Genomic DNA, 25674 nt, shown 5'->3' with positions numbered 1-25674 from the left:
GTCAACCTATACAGGGCTAAAATGCCAAAAAGGTACTGAGATTATCTAAATAATAATTTTTTTACCTCTTGCAATAAAACTTATAGAAAAAATAGACAAATATGCACATGCAAATTTACAGCTTTCCCCAACATAATCCTTGTGCTTAGCTTTTACAATTCAATTTTTTTGTCGTAATATCATTGTAATATTGTCTACAATATGTATTCTTTCCTATACCAGGGTATTAGGTCTTCCTTGAGGAACCACTTAAAAAAAATACATTGAAAGTGGTCATACACGGATGAAGGCACTCCAACTCTGCTTGAAGCAAAAACTAGTGTGATCCTTTTCTTTAAAAAAAAAAGGCAAGCAAGGACGCATGCACAGTGCTGTGAATTTGGAGGGGCGGGGAGGGAGGGAAGGGTTGTGAAAATACTACCAAGTGTATATACTGGTACATAAAAAGTCGGTATACTTTAAGACCCAACAAGCACCTCCATTATGTGATCCAGTTCTGTGAGGTCCATTTTGAAAGGCTGATTTGGGGTTACTGGTTGACTGCTATAGGGGGCTAGAGTTTTTAGGAGATCATCTGCTGAGACAGGAGCCATTTTTGAGGCAGCCCCTGTAGCAGATGTGCAAGGGTCAAAATCATACATAGATGTGTCAATGTCAGCAAACAGAATATCATCCAAGGTCAAGTCTGTAAGAAAACCTGTGGAAGTTGTTATTTCAAAATTGCCGGGTAAAGAGTCCATGAGTTTTGATTCACTTGTTCTGCTCTCTTGGACTCCCTCAGACTTTTGAACATTAGACTCACTGGAGTTGTCTTTAGAGTCATCTATTGTTGCTGCTGCTTCTGTTGCTACTACTACTGCCTCGGTAGAGGTAGGTGTTGGACAAAGCTCCTCAATTTCGTCCAAGGCCGAGGAGAAACTGTCTTTTACCGGTTGGACAGCTGGAGGTGGTAGTTTTGTAGGACCATCATGTTGGACAGTCTGGGAAGTGCAAAAAGTGTCATCCTCAAGCAAAGAGGCAGGGGTGAGGCAAGACTCTAATGGTGTAGTGCTTACTAAGTCAGTGGGGTGAACTGGCTGAGAGGCAAGATGACTGAACGCAGGCTGAGCCTCTCGAAAGCTGTCACCCAGAGGGTCAGTAGGCTGTGAAGTGGTGATGAACACAGGCCTCAAGCTGCCTTCTTGTTTGAGTTCCTCCTGGATTCGCCTCAGCATGTTGTTAATTAAAACTGTCTTTTGCAAGCTTGGCTCTGTTAATGGCCTGTGGTTATAAAGTTTCATAAGGGAAATGTTGAAGATAGTCTGGCGCTGTAAGGTGTAAGACACCTTAGATGGACCGTCAGTAGGAGACACCGCTTTGCCTTCCAACCCATCTTCATACTCGTCAAACTTCCGCTTCCCTCCTTTCCCCAACATATATCTGAAAAAGAGGGAAGGCGCAGGAAACCATTACAATAAATCATTTAAAATATTTGTATCTTACAGCAAAACATTGTCTTTATGCTTCACACCGACAGCTCAGCGTCAAACAGTTTCTACCTACCCTAGGCAGATATTCTACATACCAGTGACACAGATGGGCCTGAATCAGATCCCATTCATACTGGTTTCCCAATGGAGTTATTCCTGATTTACACTGGTCCAATAGAGAGAACAGAATTAGGCACAGATAGGTCTAGTCAGAGCAAAACCTACCTTAGTAACACTACGGCTGATAATTTAAACAAACCTAAAGTAAATTTGAAGTATGTTTAGAGCTGCAACTATAACCCAGCCCTCTGCATACCTGTAGTATTTACACTATACACTGTTAGGTGCATTAGTTACATCCCTCTCATGCCAATGTGGGCACGCAGGGTGGAAATGAGGCTCTTCCATTCCTCTCCAGCATTTGCTGCTGCTTCCACCTGCTCTGCGGTGTTGAGGCTGACCTGCCCTCCTCCCTCCTAGGTGTATGCCTTCAAATACAGCTCTCCTACAGGCATTAATCATTCCCAATCATAACACTGCATTTAATGTAGGGGGTTTTATACTGAATTTCCCTTTTTATTTTAAATTAAAAAAATTCCAAGCAACTGTACACAAAGAGATTGCAGAGTCAACTCTCTGGCATTCCACATATATGCATACCCCAACCTGTTTTAGTCAAATGATTAAAATAAACTCTAGACCGGGAAATGCTTGTTTCACCTCTCCAAAGCACATACATTACAAATGAGGGGGAAAAATCTTTTCAAGTCATTTAGTCCATCCTCCTGCCAGTGCAGGACTATTCTCTCCTGTGCAGTCTCCCATTTAGGGTAATGTTAACAGCTACAGCCACTATCAAAAAGCTACTAGTAATTTGGGGCACCTAAAGTTCAGGGTGCCCAAATTTAGACTCCTTAAAGAGGCCTGATTTCCAGAATGTGCTGAGGACCCACCCTGCAGAAATCAGACACCCAATAATCAAAACACTCAAAAAACAAAAAAATCACTGATCCTGGTCTATTAAGAGTATTTGTTTCTAGGCATTTCAATGTCCCAAACTGAGGCAGTCACAAATGCGCAGTTAAATTCGTCACCCTATTAATGCTGAGCACTAGGATCATGACAGTCTGACAGCCTACCTCTGCCACCACCTGCCCTTTGGGTGGGGGGCTCGCCCTGCATATTTGCAGTCACTGTGGATCTTAGGCCCTGACTTTTAAAGGTATTCAGCATTCATCTGCTCAAGGTTGCAAGGCCTAGGCCCAGATTCGCAAAGGTACTGAGGTAAAATCAGTGGGAACTAGGCACCTAAATACCTTTGAGAATCCTGACCTAAGTGGCTGACATGGCTAAATTCTATTTTCATTTTACACTCCTATGTGCCTAAATCACATTTGGGACTGGGACTCGGGCGTCTAAGTCACTTGGGCCTTGCAACACAGAGAAGCAATGCCTTTACAAATCTGAACTTTGCCATTTTCTATGTTCATTTACTTAAGGGAAGGAGCTTCCATCATTTTGTTCGGGGCACTATTTAGGCTGAACAACAGGAAACGTTGACTAACAATGTTGTCAAAAGTTTCATTTCACTCATTTTTCACCTTGTTTATTTGAAGAAACATCAGCTGCCTTTTTCCAGTTGTTAGACTGTGTATAACATCCACATGCATCTGATGCGTGTATCTCACTAATCATACTGAATCAACAGGGGAATATGACACACTACTGCACTTGCACAATGAGTCTTATTTTAAAAAGCCTAATCAAAGCACCTTCCTCACTGAGGCCGACATCCATGTAAAGTTGGAAGCGTAACAATTTCTTTTGAGGTATCAGAGGACAACATTAAAAAAAAAAAAAAGTGTCAGCGTGCACACACATCTTCCTAACACTAAGATACATTTTAAAAAAGGACCATCGGAATTTCACCCAACTTTCCCAAGAACGTAAGAAAGCAGCATGGTGCTTTTCTAATCACAGATGTTTTATCAGAAAGTTAGAGAGCACCTGAAAAGAGAGGCTAGAACGTGTTACTCCCATCTAATCAGAGTACCATAACTATGACCATATTATTGCCAGCAGTATTCATTGAGTGGAAAAACATCATATTTGAGACACACAGTAATCAGCTCAACAACCAAATTCTACCTTCATAAGAAGAGGTGCATCTTATGCTATACACTTGGTGTGTACACAGTACTCAACTACTTGTCAACCATGTGCAACTTCCAATAGTTCTGGAAGCAAACAGAGGTTTGGTTTTGCTTGGGGTGTTTTTTGAATATCAATTATTATTCAGAAAAACAGATTGCAAAGCCTGATGTGGAAATATATTTTCTGCTACAGCTGGCCTCCAGATATTTTTTCAGTGCTTGTGAGATTTCAGCCGCAGTCATTTTCCCCCTACAATTAGGCTGCATGGAATGAATATATTGTACAAGAGGTTTTATTGGACCTAATCTAAACAGTCGAGAAGAGAGGCCATCAATACATCTCCCTTACCTGCGCCACCTCCATCAACCCCATCTGAGGAAAATCCTGCAGGAGGGAGACACTCTAAGCTGCTCTCACTGCATCAATCCACTGTGGGGGGTGGAATATCGCACGTTGACACGGGGTAGAGGGTAGAGGGCCGAGGGCCCTAGCAAGCCCACATGTGTACAAAAGCCTCCCCCCTTTGCATTGTTCACTTGGCTCCCGCACTCCGGAGTGGCACTTCACACCCAGGAGCTGTGCTGCCACTGGCTCCCTGCCCACCCTTTCCTTTCACTGGGGCAAGGAGGATAAAGCAGAAAGTAAGGAGCAGAGAACTCACATGGTTTGACCCGGAGACAACACAGAGCTTTGTGAGAGTGCCTTGAAACAGGCCTAACGAGTGAGAGCACCGAGTCAGGCGTGAAACACTGCAGAGATGCACCTCCAGTTACCTGGAATGCTGCACCAATGGTTACTGCAATGAAAAAACGAACCACAGAGCTGCTGTCCCCTCAGCCTGACACCTCACTCCCCCAAAGTGCAAGGTTCACATGGAGGGCTATGCAGGGGGCTGGCGGGGCAGTGCTTCCTTGGCTCAGCTTCCCTTGCTCTAACACCCCCTCCCCATCGGACAGCGGTGGAGAGGAGGCGGCCTAGAAAGATTCTCATTTACTCAAGGCCATCTCTGCTCAGTCCCTGGGGTAAAACACAGAGTGGCAGATGAGATCAACTCCAGATGCACAGACGGAAATTACAACAGAAGTATAAGTAGATCTGAACCCCAAACCTGACCCTTACACAATCCTTACTGTGTTGCCATAAAGGTCTAAGGCAGTGGCCCCCAAACTATTCACAGTCACGCCCCCCCTTACTCCTATCCACATATCAGGGCCAGGAGCGGGGCAGTGTGGCTGCAGCAGAGAGCTGCCTGAGTCCAGAATCGGGCAGGATTATACTTGGAAATGCACTCATGCTGCCCATGCTCCTGTTTGTAGTGTGCTAGCTCGTGTATGTCTACATAAGCTGGACATTTCGTCTTCCAGCTGCTATGCAGACAGACCCTAAGGGGACATCCACATAGCAATAAAAGAAGAGCCGTGGCCTGCTATGGCTGGCCCAGGTCTACTGACTTGGGCTCAGCTCGGGTTCCCAGTCTCAGAGCTCAGGCTCCAGCGTGAACCAGAATTTCTACACTGCAGTTTTCTAGCCCCTGCAAGCCCAAGTCAGCTGACCCAGGCTCTGAGACTCAGTGCCCCGGGGCTTTTACTGTAGTATAGATATATCCCAAGAGACAACTTCTGCAGTCCTTATTCAAGCAGAATTTCCAGTTCACCTGATGGGAGTTGGGCCCGAGGAAGGACTGCGCCGCCTGTACCCACTGGTTTAACTCTTGTGCAGCTTTCATGTGAATTGATCTAAGATCTTCAATCTTTCTTCTCAGCCCCACACTTGTTTTAGGGTAAAAGAAGCGTGAGGGAAATACTCTGACACTTTCTGAAGTTTGTCTAACATTGAATCTAAAACAAGTGGGGGGAAAGTCAATCTTTATGCCTAAAAATAAATCCAAACTCCAGATCTCTTTCTGGAGTTACACCTCTACCTCGATATAACGCCGTCCTCGGGAGCCAAAAAATCTTACCGCGTTATAGGTGAAACCGCATTATATCAAACTTGCTTTGATCCACCGGAGTATGCAGCCCCGCCTCCCCTGGAGCACGGCTTTACTGTGTTATATCCGAATTTGTGTTATGTCAGGTCACGTTATATCAGGGTAGAGTTGTACATGCAATTTAAAAAGGGGGAAGGGGGCAAAAAACCCAAAGAAACCAAGAAAAGCTGAGGAACCTGAAGGCACTAATCCAAATTTCTTGGCTGGCTACCAAAAATCCTTGTGCCTGGAATCTCGGGTGAACGAAAACTCTGAAATGTAGCATTACCCCATGGAAGTCTGTGTTTTCTCTCAACCCTAGTGCCAATTTCACGGAATGATCAGTCCTTTTTTTTGGTTTAAATTCTGCAGTGGCATGCTTCCTTTCACTTTAAATGTGCGTGCCAAGAGCAGAATCGCAAGGCTGACAGACACAGGATACATCAAAGTAAAGTGTTCTGAGCCCAGCAGTTTTAGAAGCTTTGTGTTAGGATGAGCACTGGCAGCGTTACAAGCAGAAAGAGACGACTATCAATAGAACGTAACAGCCCTACTGGGCCAGGCCAAAGGTCCATCTAGTCCAGTATCCTGTCTTCCAACAGTGGCCAATGCCAGGTGCCCCAGAGGAAATGAACAGAACAGGTAGTCAAGTGATCCATCCTGTCGCCCATTCCCAGCTTCTGGCAGACAGAGGCCAGGACACCATCCCTGTCCATCCTGGCTAATAGCCATTGATGGACCTATCCTCCATGAACTTATCTAGTACTTCTTCTCCAGATTTGTTTTTAAAGCAGAGGTTTTTTAATGGTGTGGTGTCTGCTGGAGAAGGTTTAAAGTTTGTCAGACCCTGGAAGTAGTTAGTGTTTTAATACTAGAAAATATTCACCGTACAAAGCAAACCCTTCCTCCCTCCCACTAAGAGGAAAGCAGGCTGTTTGGGTGGCTAACACAGCCTTTCCATGCCAAGTTTTTTGGGTTTTTTTTTTGTTTTTTTTTTTTTGTTTTTTTTTTAAAAGGAGCTGGTTTCTCTACTAGGCACCAAAGAGCACAGTACCTGAAGTAAGCTCCTAAAGTGACAAAGGACGGACACACACACACACACACACAACCAATAAACAAAATAACTTCTCTACATTGTTTTCCAGGAAGCTTAGAAATGACTGAAGACTTCCTGTACACATGACAGTCTAGCTTTCACATATCATTCAGCCTTTACGCAGCTCAGTTCAAACAGAGTGCTGGTGGTGTCTTTTTTAAAGACAGAATGTATCAAGTAACTCATAACTTCACCTACTAACTTTACAGTATTTCCCCCCTCCAGAAATCCCCTATCAAATGGCTCTAAAACTTTCAATCTACAGAAGTAGCTACTTCTAGCCTACACAAGGAGATTTTCATTTCCCTAATTAGGGGACTAGAATGACTAGCATTGGAACATAAATCTAGCATTAAAAATATTTTAATTCTGGAGCATAAATGGGAATTGTTTTGAAAAAAGAAGAGTCTTTCCCAATTTCCATCAATTGCTTGTTCATTCCACATGACTCCTCTCCCCCCCACCAGTGATCTTGGGTCTACATTAGAAAACACTTCAATTTTGCATATCTTGACTTGTTAAAGTATTGAGTGATTTAAAGTAAAAAATACTGAGGGAATATGCACCACATAAGAAACACTCTCTCCAGCTTGACTCCACTGGACTTGGTGAAGAGCCCGCTCCTACACACACAAGTCAAAACTCCTGTTGAGGAACTGAGAAGGCCAACTTACCGGTCCGGCCAGGCAAAGAGTAAAAATTAGTGTAAACTTAAATATATTCACGCCCTCCACATATAGGAAGTCACAGTAAGTCTGAGTCAGACAATTATAGAAGGCAGGGATAAACAACCCGACAAAATGCAGCACTGTCATGGACCATTTGGTATTCTCAGAAAGGCAGCGTCCAGTAAGAACTCCAAAGTATATTACATCTCTTAGGAGCTGGTTTACAGTGACCTCAGGACCTCTTCCTGGCTACACAGGTTCCTTTTCCTTGGTAATTGTATCCCATTTCTAGTAATCTCTTGCAACATATTTCTGTAGTTGTGTATAGTGCTATTCAGGTCAAGCCCAAAGATGACCGACTACATGCTATGGTCACGTGTTTTAAGGTTTGATGTGGTCATGGGCACGAGCTACTTTTAAAGAGAGAGACAATGCAGAACTGATTCAGCCATTCAAAAGAAAAAGAAAAGTTGCTTTGAGATTTTTCCGAGATATTAGCCACAAAGTAAGCTTCACCGGCTCCAGCTTTTGAAAGACTCAGTCCAAAAAAGCATCTAAGAACCATCCACTCTGTTTCAGTAAGTCTGAACTTGCTTTTTTGTCCCCTGCACTTTAGGATGATTACATACACTCTAGTAGAAGATGAACTTTACAAGAGTAAAGCTAATGTCATTAGCACAGTGGGTTTGGTTTGGTTTTTAATTAAAAAGACAAGTGATGTTATTGAAAAACATCTTTTGCCCTTTATGAAGAATCTGGTTTTGTTTCACTGAAGAGAAACTGGTTTTGGTTTTGTATCACCAAAGAGAAACAGTCTGAAGATGGTGGCTGTCTAAAGCCAACGGCAAATGATTAGTAAGTGTGGGGAAGCTTATAACATTTCTGGTTCTAATTACTGATATGAGCCCTTCACTTTCTAGAGAACACAGATCCATACACATCTCTGAAGTAGTATTTGCCAATCCTGGTCATCAGGGTATTCTTTGCTATTGCTGGGCCCAATCCTGAAGTCTTTACTAATTGGGAATTTTGCCTAAATAAGAACTGCAGCACTGGAGCCATAAAAAGTAAAATGAAAAAGAAAACGGTTTGGTCTTCTTGTCCCTAGACAATACAGGCTTGGTTCCCTACTGTATATACTGCAAGGCTTTTCCCAGTTTAGTTTTAAATGTCTCCCATTCACAGTGGCTTTTCTTGGAAAAGCTATTCCAGAATGTAACAGCCCTCATTGCTAACGACGAAACAAAAAGGTTATTTTAAAAAGCAGTTTAACACCTCAGGAAATATATCCTACAGAATCCACAGAATTGGAATTGGATTTTTAAGAAGCCATATCCCCAATCCTTTTACTTGCGCAGTCAACCTTAGGAGTTCTCGATACCGAATGGCCTAAGACTCACTCTCAAAGCTAACCCGGAGAGTTTTTTAAAAGGTACTCATATAAATCTCCACAATTCACAGGCAATGATTTGTCCTCATGGGTCCAAAGTTTGAAGGAAAGAAAAAACTAGGAGGAGCTGGTGTGTGCAGGGTGGCTTAAAGCAGACCTGGCAGCGTCCACTTCCTGACTGAAATCCTGTATAGCTGAAACCACAGCACTTAAATAAAAATTAAAAGAGAGGGAAAATGGATTATTTCACTTTCTTTTCCCTCAGAAAAAACTAAAGCCCAAATGCTGCAGGCTGAAAAGGGAACTGGGGAAATTTTCTCTAACTCTGAGTACACAGCTTTTCAAGCCTCAGTGATGATCGCTCTGAGATTTTAAGTTTTTCAGGCACTTTCTGTGCTGTTTCTGTAACATGGAATATTATTTCTCTTCCCTACTTCAAATCTCAGAGGGCCAAATTCTGGTGAAACTGAAGTCAGCGAGTGTTTTGTTACAGACTTCAATGGAATCAGGGTTTGGCACGCAATGCCACAGGACCATGAGTAAAGGGTATTTTGTGTCAATTGGGTAATTCAACTGGCAACACCATGGGCCAGCTCTGATCCAGCCCATCTGTGTTTGGCACAAGGACAGAGTGGGCAACTTTAAGCCTTCTTGATAATCCCAGATCCTAGGGTTGGTCAGGGCAGCCAGAGGGACAAGCTTAAATTATACCCAGCCACCCCTGGGGTCAAGAGGCCATTTGCACAGTGAGGAGCGAGCAGAGCAAAAGCACACCTCTTCATACACCTTTTCCCTCGGCCACACCCTGGAGTGAATCCCTCACAGGGCCAGACCTGCCAGCTTTGTGGCTGATTTGTGTTGCCCAAGCAAAGCCCACGATCTGGCCCCTAAATTCCTAGCAAGGAAGACACTGATTGTGCCACCCTATGACCACCAGCTGGCCAGAGGAAGGAGTCAGAAGATTAAATCTGTCCATAAAGATGGAAGCCCTCCAACCTCCTAAAGGAGCAATGGACCCCTTCTCCCACAACCACTTGTTAAAGCTAGAAAGGAAAGGTCATTACCAAGGATAAAACGTGGTTACTCAGCTCTGGCTGGAGAAAGCGAACAAATCTAGCATCCATTTCTCATTTCACTTCGTATTTTTTTTAAATCCATACATACTGGGTTTTACCAGGGAATTAGAAGAACAAATTATGTTGATTTAAAAAACAAAACAAAAAACACCCACAGTCCTTAAATCACACTTTCTTAAAGATTTTGTTTGCTTGGTACAAAGGGGTTTTTAAATCCTAGCATAGCAATGTCACACTGGGTAGCTAGTACAGTACGTACTCCATGGTAATGAGCAACTAGATTTGATATGCTGCAGCTGGCTCAGAATCTGTACGTTAACTGTTTTTGCAAGACTTCTTAGTGTCTGATTCTGATCTCTATGATGCAGGCTGAACACCAGCGTGATTCAGCTTACTCCTAAGGAGTTTTACTCCAGAGTTACACTACTGTAGGCAAGAATCACATCCCAGGTCTTGATATTATGGGCACATGACGGGTGGGAGAAGCCAGAAAAGATGCAATGCTATATGGAAACGGATAATACTGAGGTTGCTCTCCTCTCTGACTTTTAATAGTTAGGATTTCCCATTTACAGTGGTTTTTTTTCCTAACATCAAGTCGTTAGTTTTAGGTCAATTCTGACCCAAGTTCCCTCTAAGCCACGTGGCCGCGCAGCAAGCTATCAAGGGCCATGCAGGCAGGGAGAGGCGCCTCTCCTCTGGCCCCGGGCTGCTGCTAGGAGGAGTCCTCTCTCCCCACCGCAGCCCCAGGGCAGCCTGCATCCCAAATCTCTCATCCCCAGCCCCACCCCAGAGCCTACACCCCTCATTGGAGCCCTCACCCCCCCCAACCCTCTGCCTCAGCCCTGAGCCCCCTCCCGCACCTCAATCCCCTAATCCCTGGCCCCATTCCAGAGCCCACACCCTCAGCCGGATCCCTCACCCGCCTGCATCTCCTACTGATTTTTTTTTTAAGGAGTAAAAATATTTTTTAATAAGCATTCGCAAAACTCTCTCGGTTGAATATCAAAAATTACAGTTCCGCACTCCCAGAGAGCATAGCATCACTCACATTCACCAGCCTTCTCTTCAAAGTGCTAGCAAAAACTGTAAATGCCAGGTGGTTTTGGGGGGTGTTCTGCAGGAAGCTACCTCCCATTTGCTTTTGTGGGCTGGTCTACACTGGGGGGGGGTAGTGATCTAAGATACGCAACTTCAGCTACGTGAATAGCGTAGCTGAAGTCAAAGTATCTTAGATCGATTTACCTCGGGTCCTCACAGCACAGGATCGACATCCGCAGCTCCCCGTGTCGACTCCGCTACCGTCGCTTGCTCTGGTGGAGTTCCAGAGTCGACGGGAGCGCATTTGGGGATCGATATATCGCGTATATCGATCCCCGAAAAATCGATTGCTACCCGCCGATACAGTGGGTAGTCTGGATGTACCCTATGTGTGTGTGTGGGAGGGGGATTATAGCAAGTTTTAAACCTCAATAGTAGAGGCTAGTAAAAATGCACCCCATACATGTCAACTCAAGCTAGAATTTTCAGAGGTGCCAGTCATGCACAACCATAGTCATGACGGCCATTGTGTGTGTTTAGTTCCTCTGAAAATCTGGCTGGTTTTATACAGATACTGTGGTACGCACTGACACCTGGTAAATTAAATAATAATGCTTAAACAAAAGAAAACAAAAACCCCACAGGGGAAATTTTTAGCAGCTATCTTAAGTAGGTTTTAGTGCAGCGTAATGAAAGTTATGGCAGTCGTAACGCTAGGATTCCCGAGGAAGTTTAGAATCTCAGTATAGGAACATGGGAAGTCCCGCCGTTATCGCTGGAGTTCTGCTTTGCACTTCCAGGAGGTCTGAGGTCCCTGCAGTGACATCCATGTTAATTGGAAAGTAAGGTGAAGCCTTCCCTAACAAATAAGCAATGCAATTATAAAGCAAGTCAATAGCGTAAACCCAGCTAATGTGTTCCAGTGATATTTTGAAACTGTAATCCGATACTACTGTTTCCATCCTCGTGCCTTGCCTGCACTCCCTTGTTGCATACTGTACTATTTGAGGCCCAGAGGGCAAGGCAAGCTCCTGCTGTTTATTAATGATCAGACACTGCATTTCAACTGAGATCCGCATGCACACCACCCGCACTACTTTCTCATTAGTTCCTTAAACTTGCAGATTGAAACCCTATCAGAAAGTTAACCTTTTTGGAACAACTTAAGCAAGCAACCCCTCCTCCCCTCCCCGCAACTCTCTCGTTTTAAATCTCCAGCAGTTTTTACTGTGCTAAAAAAGGCAAAGCCACTCGAAGCAAGTCTCTACTCTTGCAGTCTGCTAAGTTTTGCAGGAAGCATATGCTTCTATTAAATTAGAAACAGTTTCTAATGCTGTCAGTTTGCTAAGTGTAACCTTTTCTCTTGGAAGAGAAGCTGGTTTAATGTTTTTGACAAACTGCACTCAGCAAACAGAACTATGTCAGATAAAGCTGGAACAGGCTCCAATAAATATAATTTAAAATAAATTAGGGCCTCATTAAATAATCATTTGAAAGAGGGGCAGGTTTTGTATGTTATAGCTGTGTTAATAAAAGCGTTCATAATAGTAGAAATTGTATTAAGTTTTATTGCCCTAATACAAGTTGAAATCAAATTGACCCTCCCTTAGCTTGTTAAGCCAGTAAAAATTACACTGAAAAAATTAGGAGGTGCTCCAAAGTACACAGGTGTTGTATATGGAAGGAAGACCAAGCATTTTAAAATGGTCACTTGAATAGAAATCACGAGCAAATAGCACAGGCAGTATAACACAAGTGATTGGATCTTCTTTCTGATACAAAGGAGAACAAGTGATGTGATTTTAGAATAAAGTATTAATATGTAAAACACACACACTGCTTACTGTCTGGCATGGAGCTGTCTTTAAAGCAGGAATGAACTGTTTTGTGGCAATACATATTATTTTTATGCCAGAGCCCCCAGCTAGCCAAAAGGTCAGTTCTGACATATTCTACCTTGTGTAGAACTTCTCTTTTGCCTCCTTGAAACAGTGACCAAGGGCATCAGTCAAGTGTGAACAGGGTCACGAGACTCAAGCCTACTCCCTTTAGGGATCAACAACTAGGGAGTTTCATGCAAAAAATTGCTACCATTGCTAACTCTGGCTCAGCTCCACCAGTGGGAGTGCTAGTATAGACCCTATGACCACGGGCATAATTTAGACCTGCTTGGGGCAAGAGTAGTTAACACTGTGAAATACACTGGCAGCTCATTTAGACCATTGCTACCACTGGCATTGGCAACGAGGGGAAAATATTTGCAAAACACAGACATGGCCTTATCCTGGGGGCACCTGTTTGTCCAAAGTCCTCATTACTCTTTTCCCCGGAAAATCTGCGCACACTGCAAACCAACGAAGGCAAAACCAGGATTCCTACATGGAATCTACAATGCCGCCTGGGAGCGCTGGGAAAAAAGAGCACATTCTCCCCTGGCAGAACGGGAGCGGTAGCTCTGCAAGGATTCGTCTCAGCCAACGTGAAGAGCGAGACTGAGGTTATTCTGAAACTCGGATCTCCACGTGGCAGTGCTGAGGAAGTTGTCAGGCCTGCCAAGCACGACTCAAGTTATATTATGCTGTATACACATGGTTCAGACTCCTTTCAAATGGTGAATTGTGCTGCCAATATACAGTAACACCAATATCTCAAACATCATGGTTTGGTTCCCTGCACTTCTTCTGAGGGAGAGAATAAGAAATGCATTAACTAAATAGGATCCAAGGCTAATCAAGGTGCATGGACTGTACAGAATAATCCTAATCTGATAAAAAACAGGTGATGCTTTTTGTTATCTGAAGCTACGCCATGGGGCCTATTCAAAGTTACCTCAGGGGGCTGAACTCAGTTATGACGTCTCCGAGCATGTCTCACATTAAGGGGCTTTCTTGTCCAGCAGTCAGCAATGCTACGGGCCACAATCCTGAAAGGAGAACCACATGGGCAGACCCGAATGAAACCGCACTCAAACCCATGGGGCTCTCTGCAGCATCATGCACTTTTACTTGGAGAACCTGGTCCCCAGTTTCTCAAAGCCGAGAAGCCTCAACAGTTAAGATGACTGGGCACTGCTTTAGGGCCAAATCCAGTTGATTGTCCTCCATTCCCGCTGACTTCAGAGGCTTCAGGAATCCGTATACTGAAAAGCCTACCAGGCAGGCGCAGCTTAATTGTAAATTAAATTCAAAACAATCTGAAAGACTACTACACTAACAAAATAGACCTTTTCCTTTCACAGTTAAAATTGTAACCTGTGATCATGGTATGCTACTGTACACAGACGATAAGGGGGATGCTGAAATATTTAACACTTATTTATCCCTCCCTTCCTCCTCCCTTGTAATTTTGTTAATGTGCTAAACAATGGGGTATGGCTGTGCTGTGTCATGTTCAGCTGGTTAAACAAGACATCTTTATTGGCATATACATGTCATGGTCTGCTTGATGTATTTAAAGATCCAAAAGTCTTCAGAGTCTATTCTTCCCTGGATGCACGCAATTCCTGTAAAGGTTAATGGAATTATGTGCGCATCAAAGGGAGACGAGGCCCCTTTGTGTATAATAGAAGGTAGTTTCTCTCATGTATTTATAATTACTTGGATGGAGTCTTTGCTTTCAGCCTTTTCATAGAGAGTCTTTTCCCCAAAGGTACCTTGTTTTTCCCCTCACATTTTAGGCCCTTAATACAACACACTGAGAACCCCCTCCCCCCCACTTAAAACAGAAGTTGAAGTGTTTGCCAGAATGCATATTATAGCTTTGAAAATGGAGTATTGCATAAGTTACCACAGTCAAACTGAAAAGAAGCAACTAGACTGTTTTTTTTTCTTTTCTGTAAAGAAAAGTGTGCCATAAAATGCAAACTACATGTCAGCAATGGGAAATCATCTTAGCTTCTGTCTTGTAGGTTTCATATGTTAACCAGTTTCTTGCCTCTGAAAGTAAAAAAACCATGAACAGACTATAACAGAAAGTATTTCCATGATGCTGTTCTCAAAGTGATTGTTCTTATGTGCTTAGGAGTAGTTATCAACTTTTTTGCTTTAATAAGCGAAGCACCTATTGCTTTAAACAGACAGATAGGTCACAACAATCCTCAGGATCATTAGATTTACATATGTCATCTAATCAGAGGTAATTGTTATTTTTGTGCCAGGTACTGCAAACGGAGGGCTTCAAATGTTCTGATACTAAAGAATCTGTGCATTATTACATGTAACAAATCTTAATAATATGTTGAAAGGAGAATAAAACATTTTAATTTATTTCAATAGAAGGAGTAGCTATTATCCTGCCTCTACCACACGTGTGAACACAAGCAGAAAAAAATGATCCTGAAGAACCAATGTGAAAGTTTGCCAAGACAGCATTAAATGAGGTTAGACAAGTGGACAACTGTTGGCCTTTCAATCTAGTGCACTAAAGCTCTCGCATTTGTTGAAATACAGTGTGTGTTTTCATGTTTCCTGAAGTAGAATTCCAAAAGCTGATAAAGGGAACTTTGGCTAGCGTTGAACTATAATGAACCTATGGCAATGGCAAGTAAGAGGCAGAGAGATTTAATTTTCATGGTCTCTGATTCCACAGTCAGAATAACTAAATAGACACACAAAAATAGTATAATTGTGAATATTAACCCACTCGAGCTGCATAATGTCCAGTAATTGAAGTGCTAATATCCTCAGAAAAAAAACTGTCATGCTACACCTACATGGTTTTATCCAATTATCCTATTTTGGAACACTTATATTTTATGGCACACTTTAGGATCAATTCCACATTTTAAAGCCTCACTAATACAGGTCAGTTAGCTTGGAATACTGTAACTTAAACACTGATACAGTGTGTGCATTTGGGGGATGGGAAGCTAGCCCACATTTCACAGAAAAGTAACCTTAGAAGAACAGAATAAAAAGAAAAGAGAAAGTGTTCTAAGTTGCATTTCTCCTTTAAGCCAGACACAAATCATACATCATAGCCAAGTTCCACATTACATTAGTTTTCTTTCAGAGTTACAGAGACTAGAAAAAAAAAACGTAACCCAACACAGCAACTGTGTATTGCGCATGTCTTTTTGCACTCACAACTAGGGCATCGCACCAGACAACCAAGGCTTAAGTTTAAAAATACAAAAAGGTATAATATTCCCTTCTGTACATTTGCAATATTTTGTGCAATGAGTGTGTGTGTAATCTTAGAAGCAACAATGTCCCAAATATATGGGGGTTGGAGTGTTTCAGAGGCTATGTATCTCATCACAGGAAGGTAACAGAAGTAAAATTACTGTATCCACAGGAAGGTGGGTACTAAAGTAGCCCCCTATTCAAAGCCCTCCTGACTGTGAGTGATATGTTACTGGTCTTGGCGAGAGGAAAGGCAAGGGGATATGCGCTGATTTGCAGCAAAACACACTATAGTGAATGCTTAAATATTGCAGATCGTCACACACACACTCTCTCTCTCTCTGTGCAATAAGGAAGCAAATTTTACTACTGTTGAAAACACTCGGGTGGATTTCATGCACACCAGAGTCTCCTTTTTATGATGAATTAAGGAGACTTACTCTAATAAAAGAAAAATGTATATTTTACAATATTAAAATACTATATATTTTAAAGAAAAAAATATTTTTCCAGGGGGAGGGGCTATCCTCAACACGTGAAAAATACTGAGTGCATGAGAACACAGGAAGATGTTGCCATATTTATGAATTAGATTTAAGAACTTCATTTTTGCAGCTACCTACAGTTAAGACAAAGCTGCCTTTAGGCATTTAAAACTAGTCAGACCTGCTGTAGCAGCTGCACAGTCTGCTTCGAATATGCCCTCTATACTCCTTCTAACCCCCACCCCTACATATCCGCATAGTTTACCTCCAATCATGGGCGTTTCTTTCTATAGTGCAGTTCACTCAACAATCTTATTGCCTCCTGTGCAAGGGAAAGAGTTGCAAAAAGAGCAGTGTGAAAAGACTACTAAGAAAAAGTTGGATGTTAGCAAATCATAGATGCTAATCACATTTCAGTTGAAAGTCTGTTCAGATCCTGCAGCACAATCGTTTTACCATGGATTCAAAATCATGGCTCAAAGAAAAAATGTGTGGTTTGTTACAGATAATCCTGTCAGGTATTAAATCTGAGGAAATGAAATCCTTTCCTTAAACACTGTAGTGACTGAATACGTGTCCAATAGAAGGAAGGGTCTAAACCTACCTCATTCAAAATTCCTTTGATCAAATTAGTACCATTTTCTGTCACTCTGTTTTTTAAAAAGCAGTTTTTAAAAGATTCCGGTCATGCACTTGTATCTGCTTCATATAATTTTCATATATGTCGTAACACTTCTCTTTTGCTGTTTTTTTCTTAACAGGAAACACAGGAAACGGGACCAAATCCGGTTCATTCACTTATGTGTAAGTAAGCCCAGTAGGATCTGGCCCCCACTGATTACACAGAATGAGACATATGACACTTAAAGTAATATAAAAATTCAACTCCAAAGCCCCCTGGGAGAGGCCATCCCAGCTTTTCCAAAGGCACAACAGGGCTGTAATGGGACTGAGGTTCTGGATCAAAGACTTCAACAGAGTTACACCAGTGTAACAGAGAGCAGAATCTAGCCATGTAATCTACCTACCACAGTCACATATTATTTATATTGTGGTAGTGCCCAGAAACCCCAGTCATGGTCCTGGACCCCTGTGTGGCAGGCACTATACAAATACAGAACAAAATGACTGCCCACCACAAAATCCTTACAATCCAAAGGCTGTACAGTCACTCTGAATTTGGCTTCTCCGGACTTTTCATTGACTGTGCAATCAGAATGTTGCAGTAACAGTTTGTGTTCCGTTTACATTACACATTATTTTTTGCTGACTGCACTGGTAATGCTGGGAAAAAACAAAAAAAAAAAGGAAGACCAGTTGTGGCAAACATTAAAGTTCACTTTATTTATAACAGGTAAAAAAGTATATACATTAAAAGGTCTCTCTCAATTCAGGAGAAGCAGGCCCTTCTGTTCAGAAGCAGCTATACTTTTCCTGATTGATCAGTGTACTTGTAAAATAAACTATTGGTAGAAATATGTCAATTGCATCTATTAAAAAAAAAACCAACACAGCTACCATTCTCAGATTTGCCGATTCCACTTTTTATAAACTAATAATTAGTGAGACGATCAGCTACACTAAGGATTTGCACTATTACCAGCTGGCTTCCCTTTAAACTGGACCTTGCTCTCTTTTCTTTGCTGCATTCATGATCTTTGGACTCAGCAATTGAAGTCTGCTGTTTCTGGCACAGATTGATTTTTTTTTTGGCCAAGAAACTGTTGCCACTGAAGCGGTCTCCTTTTGCGCCCGGCTTACAAATATGAACTAACTCACAAGATAGCATACTTGCATTAAAAAGAACTTATAAAAGTAAGTGGGTCATCAGAAGATTGTCTATACTGTTGAAGGGATGCATTACCTTTTATGAAAAGCTACACTGTAGTATATGTTACCTAAATGAAAAATGGTCATCACAACTCTGGATTACCTGCCTTCCTTCAGCACTCCCAGTCATGGACTATGGCAAAGCATTATACATCAGTGTGAAATATAAAACAACATTCTAAATTGTTTTTCAGATAAATGATTCACAGAAAAAAAAGGCTCATTAATTGTTGGCAACTAGATACTACTAAGATCTGCTGCATCCAATGGAGATGAAACTTCACCTAAAGAAAATGTCAACCTACATTATAAAGTTTGAGTTCTCATGCTGACTGCTTTTAGCACGGTGTGCACAATTGTGCGATGTCTTTCAAGCAATCATTTTCAGTACTTGAGAATTATTATTTGTATTACTTCCACCAAAAGCATTGTGAAAAACTCATTATCTTATATTTTGGTAAATTATGCTAATAGCAGCAGCAGGTGTCTAAGGAACACAGGACACTTCACAATAAATCGGCATATACACCTGTTTAATTCTGTATATTGAAATGGTTTTAAATAAAGACAAACCTACATACATTTAGGCTAAGAAGTTTCTTTCGTTTGCCTGTTTTTTAAACAAACTTCCGAGTGAATAAAAATCAGCTTGACGTGAAAATCAAAAGGAGTACTTTAATAAGCACAAGGTATAGCTTCATTGTCCAAAGAGCGTAATTCTGCTTCTACTGAAGACAACTGGAAGTTTTGCTATTGACTTACATGGAAGTAGAATCAGGCTCTAAAGGAGGAAACTGCAGCTGTTATGTTAGATGCTGCAATACTTGTCTGGACAATGGAAGTGTTCCCTAGGATACATGCCCTAATGTACCTGTCCAGGACCATAAGCTACTAATCCTCCTTCCATCTCTAACAGAGGGAGTAACAGTATTAATACTAGCCCATAAAGGTAAATCAGGCTCAGAAGACACCAAGCTTGTTTTATTATGCATTAAAAAATATCAGTTTTACTGTGAGCAGGAAGAGCTACTTTTAATTAGCCTACCTAATCAACTGCTTAGTTTATAAAGTAATATATGTATGTTAAGCAGTAAGTTATAAGAAAACTTAATTAGTTATGTAATTTCTTTACCATGTGAAAATCCTGATGGCACTGGATCAGAAAGCTAGGTAGGGTTGTGTACCTTGTGTACAATTTCTATACCCTCTATACACTTTGTCTGGCTGTAGGGAGTCTTACGCAGGTAAATCTCTGCACACTGAAAAGAAAAACTATGAACCTGATTCTTCTGTCACTTTAATCCATGTAAAATCAGAAGTGGCTCCATTTACTTAACTGGAGTTACACTAGTGTTAAATTGGTATGATGGGAGAATCAGTCCTCTGCACTGTGAGCAGTACAGGTATGCTGTTGGGGAAGAATACAAAATCCCCTGGAGTCAGAGAGAGTTTGTCCAGTGATTTCAATACACAATGGATAGGCCCTGGGTGAGGGATGCCTGACTGTTGCTTTGGACTCCTCTGAACATGAATTGCCAAGTGCAGCAACTCATACCACTTTCTATGTCACAACTTAGTAAAGGCAACAACCTCCACCTGGGAGGAAACAAACTAGCAATTTCATTTTTCGCCATCAGCTGATCAGAACTGGAACCCAAACTTTAATCAACCACTCCTGGCTTCTCCATAACTGCACATGAACAATTTGGTGCTTCCTAACAAAACTCTCCTTGCATCACAAAATACAAGAACTATAGCATGTAATATGCACTACAAATGAATGCCTTTCCCTTGAAAGACTCACCTTTCCAGAAGGACCAGTGAGTGACACACAAGAAATGCTAAAATCTCAGGATACCCCAACAGCCAGGAATCTACTTTTACAAATCCCAAAATATTCATGCAAATAAAGCATAAGTCACTTTGAAGCCAACAGTCACTGCAGAAGAATAAAGTAATTCTTGCTTTGAATAAAATGCTTCCAACATTCCCTAAACCTGCATATTCCTTGATGTGCTGACATTACCATCAAAAAAAAAGTGATTAAATCTTGTTCTCTAACACACACACACACACACACACACACACACGTTTTTCCTCTGCTGGCATTGCTTCTCTCGAGGAGAAATATAAATGCACTGCTGCTCGATGAAAAGACACAATAACCCCCTGCCCTGATGCCACACAGACACCAAGCATGGACTAATCCAGCTCTTCTCTAACCTATCTGGGACAGGCAGAGCCTCCACCAGGGTAAGTCGTTTCAGCTCCAACATATCTGAAGTCTTCTAGATTCAGAACCCCCTCCAAACCCTTTAGTTTGCCCTGCAAAGATACACACTTCCAGGGGGGACTCCCAAGTCCTGTCTGTCAGGGTCTGAAGGCAGTGGGGGAAGGGAAGGGAAGGGGGAAAGATGGGGCAGATTGTAGATGCAATTGTATTGCACCTTGTCTCTTGCCGGTTTCCAGAGCTCTCCGGCCCATACTTAAAGTTATCACAGCACAGACTTGTTTCTGCAAGTTGGAGGTAAACAGGGCTCTGGGAACACTAACGCGCAGCGCTCACAGAGCGCTGCCCAACAACCCCCCTTGAGAAAGTACGTACACATTTAAACCACACACACACACACACACACTTGGAGACAGTCCTTTTAACACGATCCTCTTTTCTGCTCATCCCCCTCAGAGCCCAGCCGCCTCTGGAGGGGGCAGATCCTCGCTCCCGAGGATTACAAATACTGCCCCAAAAAAAAAAAAAAAAAAAAGCACTAGACCCGTGGCTCCCCCTACCCCCAAGTCACTTCTTGCAGAGTTTTTGTCTTTAGTTCTAACTAACCAAGGGAAATCGATTGTTTGTAGACACAGCACCAGTGTCATTGTGTTATTACGTATCGACCCCCCCCCCCAAAACAAGCACACACTTTTCTCCCCAGCACCTCCCCACCTTCTCCTCCCCCAGCACCTGCAGTCCCAGCCGCCCCCGGCAGCTGGACAGCAGAGCCCCCCCGCGCAGAGAGCTGAACTTACCACATGCAGTTCCACCTGAGAACTAAAGCATCAGGGTCTGCACGCTCCGACCCTACACCCGCTCCATATGTCGCTCGCTCGCTGGCGGGGACAGGGGGCGGGTGGGGGGAGGCGGAGGCAGCTTGAGGGTTTAAGCGGCTGGTTGCTCCGCGCTGCCGCCGCGCTCACGAAGCATTATACAATGGAGGCGGGCGGCCGGGGGGGCGGAGAGCAGCCCGTGTGCCCAGCACTTGCCATGCACAGTGACGCGGGGAGCAAGTGAGGCTCTGGCGAGCTCCTCGCCCCCTGGCTCACGGCGAAGCTCCGCCCCTGTGCTAGTCTCCCCCCCTCCGCCGCCTGCTGCTGCTCCTCCTCCCCCGGCTCCCGCAGCAGGGCTGGGAAAGCAGCGGCGCGTCCCCGGGCCGGGCCGGCCAAGGCGAGGCGGAGCTGCGCTCCCCGGGATCCCTGCACGTGCCTTTGTCCCGGGAGAGCCCGGCGCTGCCCGCCGGGGAGAGGCTGGGAGCCAGCGGCAGCACCTCCCCGAGCCCCCCCCCCCAGGGGGGCACCTGCCGGGGTGTGCGCAGCTGCCCCGGGCGCAGGCGGGGACAAAAGGCAGGGGCCGGGGCGCACCGCGCAGCCGGCCTGCGCAGCGCAGCGCAACCACAACTATGACAAGCATTCGAGCTATCCGACAACTTGGGACTGGTCTGCAAGTCGGGCTGCAGCGCGGCGAGTTCCTGCAGCAGCGGGCAGGCTCCGCCGGAGGAACAACAGCTGGGGGCCTGCCCCCGCAGCTCGCAGGCGGGGGCGGGCTGGAGCGCTGCCCGGCCCCCGGGAGGGCCTCAGTCATTTGGCGTGTGCAAAAAGTGGAAGGGCCGATTGGGCACCATAGTTGTGCTGCACTTTCTCTAGGTTCCCCAAGCACCAGCTAGAAACCCCCCACCCCCATCCCCGGCGACTGTTAGGTGAAGGAGGAGAAAGCCCAGCGAGTTGCGCAACTGAGGCCGGGGTGCAGCAGAAAAACACAAGCAGAGCAGTGGGCTTGTAAGGTCCCGAGCTCCCTTCTGCTTCTGGAAATGTTCTTTGCAACCTCAAGGCTCTTTAGAGACGAGTCACCATGTCCTGATGAACCGCCCCACGCCTTCCCCAGGTCAAAGTCTTCATCCAGCCTGTCTGTGGGCTGCAAAAGGAAGGACTGGCCTAAATCAGTTCTCAACTTTTCCGGACTATGGTAGCCCTTTTAGGAGTCTGATATATATTCTAGACCCCTCCTAGGTTTCACCTCGCTTAAAAACTACTTGCTTACAAAATCAGGCATAAAAATACAAAAAAGTGTCACAGCACGTTATTACTGAAAAATTGCTTTCTCATTGTTACCATACAATTATAAAATCTATTGACATAAACATTGTACTTACATTTCAACATATAGTATATAGAGCAGTATAAACAAGTCACTATATGAAATGTTAGTTTGTACTGACTTTGCTAGTGCTTTTTATGTAGCCTGTTGTAAAACTAGGCAAATATCTAAATGAGTTGATCTACCCCCAGAAGACTTCTGCACATCCCTGGGGTATGCATACCCCTGTTGAGAAAAACTGGCCTAGACTCTCCCTCTTTTCTATTTCAGAGTTAAGAATGTGTTTTGGTTTTTCAGATTTTTGTATTGTAGCTTCTAAAACTATACAAACAGAAAAACAAGGTGCACACATCCCCCTCTATGAACAGAAAAATAGTGCCTTGATCAGTGCACTGTACAAACACTCAGTAATGCAATCCTGTGCAGTTAATTATGTATTACACCCATTTTACAGAAGGGGAAACATACAGAGAAATTAAATCATGAAAAAGGTAACACAGCAAGTCAATGGCAGTACTTGGATTATTATTAAATTCTTAGTTCACAGACTTCCTTTGGGTGTCACAGTGCCCACCCTCAAACACCTCACCTTTTCAAAAAAGGGTTACGTGGTTTTAAAACAAACTAGTAGAGACAATTAAATTAGCAGAGAAACCTGTGCACACTTGTTCTCCCTCATCTTGGAAATATATTTTTACCTGGGAAAATTAATTTTGATAGTGATTTTTCTTCCCTCTATAGAATCCTAGATTCTAAATTTGGCTTTACAGATATATGCCCATGCACAAAATTAGGCCAAATGGGTGTGTTCAAATGCATAAAGACTTGAAGGGGGAAAGCTTTGAACCATGTGTTATCTGCAAAGAAAGACTGTTATAAGTTACCTAAATAATTATGCATTTTAAAATGCATTTCTAGACAGTATTATAAAAGGCAATACAAACACCTTCACATTTTGGCTGCAACCCCAAAAGCATCTCAGATCATTTTGGTCCACTAGACCAGTATTTTGTGACAATAAAGCTTTAAGACCTAACATAAAGGAGGTCATTAGTCATTAATATCACAACAAGTTTAGGTATTATGTTCAAAATGTTCTAGAATGATTTGCAATCAATTCAATTTATGATCTTGTTGCAATTTTCAACCAGAGAACTGAAAGAAGAATCATACTTTTGAAAAAAGCTGAATTTAGCTGGAAGCTGCATGCAGATAAAATCCACAAAGTCAAAACATTTTGAAATGAAAATTATCATAAGAAACCACTGAAGATTTTACTAATTTTTAAATTATAATTTAAAAAGACAGGTAATTTATATTTTAAATTTCTAGTCTTTTAGGGTCATTTTTAGATGGTACTTCACTTCACATGGTTATGGCATACATCATTAAAAAAATATTAGACCTGAAGCATTGGTGCTTTTCCATTTCCACCAGAGCTGTGTATTTTGGAGGCCTCCTCATATCTTAGTGTTCTTTCCCATTCCTCCCTCCCTATCAGTCACTCATTTTGAGGAAATCAAATGAAATAATACCTATAATCTCCTGTGATACAAAGGTAGCACTGAAGCAGATTTGCAAAGCAATTCATGAACCATTTATTGAATTTTGATAAGTGGCTCATGAATTGATCAGAAGCAGGAAAAAATTAATAGTAGTCTTTCTGATAGCTGGATACTATCCAGCAGATAAGAACCTTCTGTCTGCTTGAAGGAAGCAAATCGTGTCTTGAAGGCAAAAAAGAAAAAAAAAAAAAAAGTAACTTCATTTTATTGCTGAACTGAACTGTGATATAGCAAAGACTCAGGCAGGTTTCAGCATTCTCATAAGCCACTACATATTTTTATGTATATTTAAAAATAATTTCCACGTGCTATATCTACTCAATTTTGCTCTCTGTTGCGTGAATGAACATCCTGAGTAACCCTTCGATTTTAGTGGATTTACACCAGAGAAACTATGAACAGATTTGGCCTACAATAATTGTTAGATTTAAATTTCAGACAGTATTATGAATAGATTTTCTCCAATATCTTTCATAAAAGAAGGCCAAGGCACATAGTGGATGCTACAACACTTACTAATACCACTCCTACACTAGGTGATTAACTCTATAAATGGAGAGGCCAGATTCTGATGTGTTTTTTTAGGCTAGTGTCATTTTGGAGTAAATCCACTGAGCCCAATTCTTCTCTTAGTTACACCAGTGGAAATCTGGAGTAATTCCATTACTTTCATCAGTTACTCCAGATTTGTACTGGTGTAATTAAGAATAGAATCTGGCCCTGAGTGTGTTGCCTATACGATACGTTCAGACTACAGAGGCCTGCACCATGGAATTCAAAAAGTTTACAATTAACTTTCAGCTTCTGCACGCCAGTGAGTTTGCTAAAGAAGCAGTTGGGTTTGGTTCTGATATCTAAGGGCTCAGTCTTGCAGTTATATATTGCATGGCATAAGGCCAGAGTCCATATCAGTTTTAAACTGGTATAATGCTACTGACTTCAATGGAGTTGCTTCCAATGTACACCAGACTGAAGAAAAATCAGGATTAGCCTACCCTTCTGCTTATAATGGTTAGCGACCCCACTGGACTTTTCTTGATGAGAGTTTTTTTGGTCATGTGGTAACACAATTGTTCCCTCCAGTGGGAATATAGTACATCCTGTGTCTGTGCACAAAAGTCCCTCAACTGGGTGTCGTCACACATGCTACGTAGCCTAGGAGCTTCAGCACAACTGAGGGCTTGTCTACACTACTCTGCAGGGTCAATCTAAGATATGCAACTTCAGCTACGTGAATGGCATAGCTGAAGTCGACATACTTACATACTTACCGCGGTGTCTTCAACAGCTGACGCTCACCCGTTGACTCTGCTTGCGCTCTTTGTTCTGGTGGAGTCGACGGAAGAGCGCTCAGCGGTCAATTTATCGCATCTATACTAGAGATGTGATAAATTGACCCCAATGGATCAATTGCTATCCACCAATCCAGCTCCACTATG

General features: G+C 42.8%; 1 protein-coding gene across 4 annotated transcripts in view; it reads right to left on the bottom strand.

The window, feature by feature from the left end:
- Positions 1-338: 338 nt before the first annotated feature.
- SERTAD2 (SERTA domain containing 2) overlaps positions 339-25674 on the bottom strand; it is a 103124-nt gene continuing 77788 nt past the window's right edge. For 2 of the 4 annotated variants that reach the window (XM_030557901.1, XM_030557902.1), the window contains exon 2: positions 339-1419. In XM_030557901.1, the coding sequence (XP_030413761.1) occupies positions 459-1415 (957 nt within the window). In that variant the 5' untranslated portion in view covers positions 1416-1419 and the 3' untranslated portion in view covers positions 339-458. Of the gene's footprint in view, positions 1420-1564; positions 1586-21328; positions 21654-25674 lie in introns of those variants that run through there. The other 2 variants (XM_030557900.1, XM_030557905.1) reach the window with 2 other exon arrangements.

Source organism: Gopherus evgoodei, chromosome 3 (genome assembly GCF_007399415.2).
Source record: "Gopherus evgoodei ecotype Sinaloan lineage chromosome 3, rGopEvg1_v1.p, whole genome shotgun sequence".
In the NCBI taxonomy this organism is placed as follows: Eukaryota; Metazoa; Chordata; order Testudines; family Testudinidae; genus Gopherus; species Gopherus evgoodei.
Note: the sequence above shows the minus strand (reverse complement) of the source record. Positions and strands in the feature narration are given on the sequence as shown.